The following is a 7,898-nucleotide window of genomic DNA, read 5'->3' as shown; positions in this document are numbered from 1 at the left end:
ATGCTTGAAGTCCAGTGTGAAGTTTCCACAGTCTGTGTTGATTTGGGGAGCCATGTCATCTGCTGGTGTTGGCCCACTGTGCTTCATTAAGTCCAGGGTCAATGCAGCCGTCTACCAGGAGATTTTGGAGCACTTCATGCTTCCTTCTGCAGACGAGCTTTATGGGGATGCTGACTTCATTTTCTAGCAGAACTTGGCACCTGCCCACACTGCCAAAAGCACCAAAACCTGGTTCAATGACCGTGGGATTACTGTGCTTGATTGGCCAGCAAACTCGCCTGACCTGAACCCCATAGACAATCTATGGAGCATTGCCAAGAGAAGGATGAGAGACATGAGACGGAACAATGCAGAAGAGCTGAAGGCCGCTATTAAAGCATCCTGGTCTTCCATAACACCTCAGCAGTGCCACAGGCTGATAGCTTCCATGCCATGCTGCACTGAGGCAGTAATTGCTGCAAAAGGGGCCCAAACCAAGTACTGAGTACATATGCATGCTTATAATTTTCAGAGGTCCAATATTGTTCTATGTACAATCCTTGTTTTATTGATTGCATATAATATTCTAATTTTCTGAGATTGTGGATTTGGGTTTTCATGAGCTGTAAGACATAATCATCTCAATTATGACAAATCACAGCTTGAACTATCTTGCTTTGCATGTAATGAGTCTATTTCATATATTAGGATCACCACTTAAGTTGCATTACTGAAATAAATGAACTTTTGCACGATATTCTAATTTTTTGAGTTTCACCTGTATATAAAAAAGTTCACCACCATTTCAAACTTTTTAATTGAAAAATTTTTAATAAGTTTTTTTAGCCAAAAATTTTAAAGATTTTTTTTCTTTTTTTTAAAGATGAGATTGGAGAACCATTGTCTATAGGGTTTATATTTGTCTATAGGGATATAGGGTTTCCTGCTTGAACAGGGAGTTGGACTAGAACAGGGGTGTCAAACTCAATTTCATTGACGGCCGGATCAACATTATGGTTGCCCTCAAAGGGCAGTAGCCAGGTCGCTGCGACTAGGTGAGTGTGACTGGTTTGATGCTGGATGGGCGTGGCTGGCTCAGCACTGGGCGTGGCTGACTTGGGATGGCTGGGTTGGGGTGGAAGAAGTTGCAACAGCTAACCTGATGTGGGGACAATTTGGTGGCCCACAAGCTCCTCGCCTCACCAAACTGCTGGCAACCAAGCACACATACGCACACACACACCACATTCCAAGTTTGGGGACTTTTATCCACAGAGGAAGGAGAGGGCCTTCTTCCTGAACCCAGGTATGATTGGTAGCTTATAAGCTCAGATGTGGATAAAAGTCTCCAAGGTTGGAATGTTTTGTGTGTGTGTGTGCGTGTGTGTGCACAGCATGCCAAAGTAGATGTTGTTCTCCCAATCTCAGATATCATTGGCATTTCCCTGTCTGGTACCCCTCCCAGCAAAGCAGGAGACAGAGGATGCTGCTGCTGCATTCCTGTTGATATTTGGAATAAGATTGCATGGTTTTAAATATTTTGATGACACATTTGTCTGAAAAGTATTTTATAGGACATAAATGCATGGAAATGTTTCTAATGAGAAGGATTTCTCTACCCTCCTGTTTGAAAGCATTCACATATCATTTGCATTTGAATTTGCAGGAAAACTTTTCAATAAACGCTTCTTCCAAGTGAGCCTAGTTAACTATTCCTTCCTCCTTCTCCTTCCCATCTCCTTCCTTCCTTCCTTCCTTCCTTCCTTCCTTCCCTCCCTCCCTTCCCTCTGTGCCCAGGAAGGGACAAGGGGAGGCGGAAAGGTGGACAGCATGGCTGGTGGCCATGGTTTTCCCATGCAGGGACAGTCCCAGTGAAAGGGAAGCCTCAAGGGCTACGAGACCAGGCCAGTAAGTGGGCTATGGAGGCACTGGTGCCTGGTGCGGCACTGTTGGCCTACTATGTGCTGCTCTACTATGTGGTGGCCATCTGGGTCAGAACGTGGTCAGCCTTAGTTCTGGCCCATAGGGCCACCCTGGTGACAGCGAGGTGCTGCCCCCTCTGCCTTGGTCTCGCCCTCTGGGCACACGCAGTCTCCTAGCATTCCCAGTGACTATCTTAGTATATTACTATAGGCATCAATTGAAAAAAGCATAGTTAATAAAAAAAAAGTAATGGTATGCTGCCTTTAGCAAAAACTGCCAAGAAATCTTTTTTACTGATGAGCTCTCTGGGGTGAATATATGATTAACTACAGTAATATGTACTGTCCTGATCGTACCAACTGCACTTAGATATAGGAAGCCTGTTTGAGGTATGAAGATCACATCACTGCTCATCTAAATACTAGGTCTTCTATTGGCATGCACAAAGATTTTAATGCAGAATATTTGAAATAATTTTATTTTTCCACCAGATGTATTATTTCTGCTTCTAGATTTCTTAGCAGAAAATTAAAATCAATTAAAAGTATTTTTGCTACAAACTTATTCCTCAATTTTAAAAATGCTAGTTTAACTTGCCAACAAATGTGCTACGTTTTTTTTTCTTATTGGGGGTAAAGACTGAGCCTCCAAACTACTCAAAGAATTAGGGTCAACGTTCCCCCTCTCGAAAGAAAGCATACTTTCAAGAAAGTAACGATCCGAACCACGCGCATCAGTCAAACCTGTTGAGCATGCGTGGAAAAATAGAACACATTGTGACGTCCGCGCAGACGCGCATGCTCTTAAGTACCTTATCTGAAATGGTGTAGTTCGTTTTGATGCTTGCTGTTGTGGTGAGTTGTGGTGCTACGTGGTGTCATGTCGACAACTTCTAAGGCAGCCCTGGGGGTTTCTATCCTGCTCGCGGGCGGAGCCATTATTGGTGTCCACGTCCAACAGAGACATCTCAGAGAGGTAATGTCAAAAATATTTTCATACATTGCAAACTCCTGCTTCCTCGTTGAATTTGGGAGCCATTTTTTTTCTTCTCGGTCAGAGGTAATAGCTATTCCGTAGAAAAGCTATGGAGGAATCTCTGGTTTTATATTGTTGAACAAGGGAACTTGTAAAAAGTTTTTAAAAGCATATGTAATTCCGTTATTCCTCTTTTAAAGACAAACGGCATTAAATGATTTTTCCTTCCAATACCTTCTTCTGTGAAGAAAAGTAATGGAGTTTCTAAACGTACATTCTAAGGCTTATACTGCATTTGGACTGGGACAAACTCCGAGAGACAATATTACTTTTGCTCAACTTGAAGGTTGTGTTTTAAGGTTTTTGTTTTCTTCCTGGAAATCTAAACAAGCCTTTATTATTTTTCTGATTAAGCTACCTTGTAAAAAGCAAGCAATAACTTGTATCTTTATATTATATTTTTTGTTTTTCGATAGGGATATCATTTACAATGGCTTACCCTCAGTTCTATGCAGTGTGAAAGAAAAAAGTAACATTAAAACAGCATTGTTCCCAAACTTAATTCCACTTAAACGTTTTGAGAATTAAACAATGTTAGAGAATGAGAAGTCAAAGATTGCTAAATGAATCTTCATAAAAGTTTATAGGAAATTGAAAAATTCTCTGGAAAGTTGGTATCTTTTCTCAAAAACCTTCAGTTTATTTTTACTTCATCCTTTTTTTGCTAATTTTTTTCTGGTTTCTTGTTAAAGCAATGTACCATATAAAATAGGATTACAATTAGTTTCATTTTCATTTTTAATAGTAATAGTACAAGTTTCATTTTTCTATTAAAAAGTCTTTTAATATTATTTCCCACAAGTGTAGCTGAAGCTTTTATGTTCTACTTTGTGCATATCCCAAGAATTATGGATAATTCTCACTTATTGATGGCAGCTGGGACCAGCAACACCATCTCTACGTTTCATGGTCCTAACTTTCATATGCCAACTTATGACACAGTTTTGCCTGTTAGGCAAATCCCACATGCATCCCACAGTCTACTTGTCATTTTCTCTCAGCCCAAGGAAACACTGCTGAAAAATCTTGCCAAAAAACTGCAGGAACTTATCCAAGCAGGGACTTGTCCAAGCAGTTTCCTTCATGATTCCTCTTAATTGTATCCCTGGGAGATATGGTGGGACTGACAAGAAGTGAAGGGAGGATCAGGGATATTATCCAGAACCAATAGTTGCACCAAATTCTATGGAACAGCTTCCCAACGAGACATCTGATATTTATGACTGATCCTCAAAGTTATAGCCCTTGTGGCGCCCCTGTGGTCATGTGATAAAAATTCAGAACTTTGGTAGCTTGTCTGCATTTATGACCGTCAACTCTCCTCACCCGTCCAATTTTCCCTCCAACTCTGCTGTCCTCCTCTGCTGTATTTTGTCCTTGCTGCCCTGCACCCTACCCACACCTCAGTGGGAGGAAGAAGATGGCAAAGGTAATCTGGGGGCTGTGAGGAGAGCAGGGTGGTGGAGTAGCAGGGGCAGTGGAGTGCAGAATGACCCAAAAGGCAGAGATGAGAGGAAATGGGTTGGGGAAGTTGAAGTGAAGGGGAGCATGCCAGGACAGAATAAATACGAGGTCCTCACCTAATGATAGCATAGTCTTGGGCTAACAAGTGCAATCTGGACTACCAAAACTGCTGTTAGTAAATGGTGTGGTCACATCATGCTACACCAAACAAATAGTCCTCAAATGACAATTGAAATGATGCCTTACAATTCTCCTTCTGTGCTCTTCCCAGTGCGGTCATTAAGTGAACTCTTGGGAGACATAGTGCAGATCCTTCCTCAATCCTCCTAAGGCCTTCCCCACTCCCTGAGGCATTTTGTGCTCTGCTTCCTGCCCTTGGGTCTGTTTCCCACCCATAGACCCACATTCTCCTTACCCACGTCACCCATTGCATACTTACCTTTCAAACATATCTGGAATTTGTGTTAGGGAAACAAGCAAGCCTCATTGGGCAATCCTGGAAGTGGCTGCAATTTTCAGATAAGTTGCCCTGAATAGTGGACACTCTGAAAATGGTGGCTGCTTCTGGAATCATGCCATGCAGCCCAGACACAATGAGGCCTGCTTTGCTTCCCTAACATAAGCTCCAGAAAACTTCAAAAGGTAAGTGAAAAGGGTGTGGGGCCTGGAGGGGTGGGGTGCAGGCTCAAGCTATGCAGTCTGGTGGGGTAGTAGGCAGGGAGGCACTTGAAGGGTCCTTGCACTCAGTCGTAAGGGCAAAGGACTGCAGGGGTGCTGCAGAAGTCATAACTTTGGAACTAAGATATAAGTAGCTTTTAGACGGGTCCACTGTAACTTTGAACAGTCACTAAATTATTGGTCTTAAGTTGACTACTGTAGTTCTTAAGCAACCTTTCAAAGTTACAATGGCACTGAAAAAAAGCAAGTTATGACAAGTCCTTGTATTTACATCTGTTCGGAGCATCCCCATAGTCATGTAATCAAAATTTGAACACTTGGAAACTGGCATCTATTCCAGTGTCTCAGAGTCATGTGATCATCATTTATGACCTTCCCAGTTGCTTCCAACAAAGTCAGTAGAGTAATTCATTTAATGACCATGGGACTCACTTAACTGCAGTGAATCACTTAACAACTGGGGCAAAAAAAGATCATAAAATCAGATGCAAGTCACCTAACAACCACCTTACCTAGCAGTGGAAATTCTGATGCCAATTGTGGTTGTAAGTCGAGGACTATTTATGTATGAGTAGAGGTAGTCCTCAACGTATGACCACTTGTTCAGTGACCATTCAAAGTTATGATGACCCTGAATGGAGAAGTTATAACCTGTGACCTCAATTTTCCTCCCAATGTGACGAGGTGGCTGACACTACTGTATATGAGTCAGCTGATAGCTCTGCCAAGCCTCTGGAAGAAGGCTTGGTGTGGCCAGCAACTGCTTCACATGTAGTAGGGTCAGGCTTAGTGCATCTTAACAGTGAGGAAAATGGCAAAGACCAATTGGTTGTGGCAGAGCGGCTGGGTTGAGATGGCTGAGGTTTCTAGGGATGGCTGCAGCTTTGTGCAGCACTATAACTCAGGCATCTTGCACTGTTCTACATCATAAAGCCCCTGAGCCAAGTATATTTTTCCCTAGCTTATGTGTGCTTGTGGCATATTGCAAGACCCCAGTTTGCACATAACCTGTGTTAGGCCTCCCCCCCCCCCCCGTGCTTTTTACTGAAAGGACCTCTAGAGCTGCATGATATCTTGTTTATGACCATGTTGCTTAGAGATGGAAATTTGGTCTCAATTATGGTAATAAGTCAAGGGCTATTGTATTTTTGCTTATTGTATTTTTTCATAAGGATCTTTAAAGATCTGTAATCTAATTAATGTATTATATTAATTTATGTGCATCTGTTGAAAAGTTATATTGCCGTATATTTAATGTATTCTTAATTTTATAGCAAGTATGATTTTTTTCCAATTTTTAATAATAATGTATCTTTTTTCAGAGGTTACATGAAGGCGTTTACAGAGATCTTGAGAGACAGAAATACAAGGAACATTTTAATCTTTTAGATAAACATACTACTTTGGCCATCCAACTTGAAACAGAGAATAGCAAAATGCTAATGACAAGAAAACCCCAAGCGTGAAAAGAAAGAGTTGTCATAATTTTTTGTTACATAATTTTATTATCGTATTTACCAAATCAATCATTATTCTGATCATGCTTTTTAGATATTAGAAGAAAATTTTTTTATATGGTGAAAATAATTCTCCATAGGCATAATGGATAAAAATGCATACATGAATGACATGATGACTTGTCATGATGATGAAGCTACAAGAACATCTCCTTCAGAAGGGCTGGAAGAGGGGGAAGTTGAAGGAGAAACTCTTCTTATAGTAGAATCTGAAGATCAGGCATCAGTGGATTTGAGCCATGATCAAAGCGGAGACTCTATGAATAGTGATGAAGGAGAAACATCCTGGGCAGAGGAGATAACTTATTACTGTGAAAGATGTCAAAAATGGTTGCCAGCAAGTAAGACTTCTTAATTATTTATATTGTGATTTTGAGTTTCTCAAACTTATAGTTTTTACTCTGTTTACTCTGCACATAAGCACACGTGTCCATGTAGAGTGTCTGAACACAAGTTTTGGTATTCTGTTCTACCCACATGGTGTTGCTTAGAAATGATCAATTAGCTTTGTTTGAACTACAAAAGTTGGAGATATAATACTTCTTGAAGTAAACAACATTGAAATCATTTATGGTTACTTCAAAATAAACGACACAGATCTCAGTCTTAAGACACAAGTACATTGTTGCTTAGCAAATTAATTTTAGAATAGAATATTGTCCAAGTGTGATTGGACACACAAGGAATTTGTCTTGGTGTAAATACTCTCAGTATACATAAAGAAAAGGTACATTCGTTAATCAAGAATCATAACGTACAACACTTAATGATAGTCATAGGGTACAATCAACAATCAAATCATACTAGGAAACAGTCAATATAAATTGTAAGGATACAAGCAACAAAGTTACAGTCCTACAATCACAAGTGGGAGTGGATGGGTGATAAGGAGTGATGAGAAGATTAACAGTAATAGTAGTGTACACTTTGTAAATAGTTGAACAGTATCGAGGGAATTATTTGTTTAGCAGAGTGATGGCTTTCGGGAAAAAACTGTTCTTGTGTCTAGTTGTTCTGGTGTGCAGTGCTCTATAGCGTTGTTTTGAGGGAAGGAGTTGAAACAGTTTATGTCCGGGATGTGAGGGGTCTGTAAATATTTTCACAGCCCTCTTTTTGACTTGTGCAGTATACAGGTCCTCAATTGAAGGCAGGTGGGTAGTAATTGTTTTTTCTGCAGTCCTAATTATCCTCTGAAGTCTGTGTTTGTCCTGTTGGGTTGCAGAACCAAACCAGACAGTTATAGAGGTGCAGATGATAGACTCAATAATTCCTCTGTAGAACTGTATCAGCAGCTCCTTGGGC

General features: G+C 40.7%; 2 protein-coding genes across 4 annotated transcripts in view; both read left to right on the top strand.

Moving 5' to 3' along the window:
* Positions 1 to 2,701: 2,701 nt before the first annotated feature.
* PET117 (PET117 cytochrome c oxidase chaperone) lies at positions 2,702 to 6,545 on the top strand. The gene is made up of 2 exons (XM_087960993.1): positions 2,702 to 2,877; positions 6,402 to 6,545. The coding sequence occupies exons 1-2, from the start codon at positions 2,782 to 2,784 to the stop codon at positions 6,543 to 6,545; spliced, it is 240 nt and encodes a 79-aa protein (XP_087817119.1). The 5' UTR covers positions 2,702 to 2,781.
* KAT14 (lysine acetyltransferase 14) overlaps positions 2,702 to 7,898 on the top strand; it is a 139,788-nt gene continuing 134,591 nt past the window's right edge. For 2 of the 3 annotated variants that reach the window (XM_087960981.1, XM_087960980.1), the window contains exon 1: positions 6,682 to 6,937. In XM_087960981.1, coding sequence (XP_087817107.1) covers positions 6,682 to 6,937 — 256 coding nt within the window. Of the gene's footprint in view, positions 2,878 to 6,676; positions 6,938 to 7,898 lie in introns of those variants that run through there. The other variant, XM_026683182.2, reaches the window with a different exon arrangement.

This window comes from Notechis scutatus, chromosome 3 (assembly GCF_049901735.1).
Source record: "Notechis scutatus isolate UNSWTSFEM ecotype Mainland chromosome 3, rNotScu1.2, whole genome shotgun sequence".
Lineage (NCBI taxonomy): Eukaryota > Metazoa > Chordata > Lepidosauria > Squamata > Elapidae > Notechis > Notechis scutatus.
This window is presented reverse-complemented; position numbering and strand designations above follow the sequence as displayed.

Excerpts from the sequence above, each read along its gene's own strand:
- PET117 (XM_087960993.1), top strand. The coding sequence starts at position 2,782 with ATGTCGACAACTTCTAAGGCAGCCCTGGGGGTTTCTATCCTGCTCGCG. Across the intron at positions 2,878-6,401 it reads AACAGAGACATCTCAGAGAG|AGGTTACATGAAGGCGTTTA; the intron begins GTAATGTCAAAA and ends ATCTTTTTTCAG.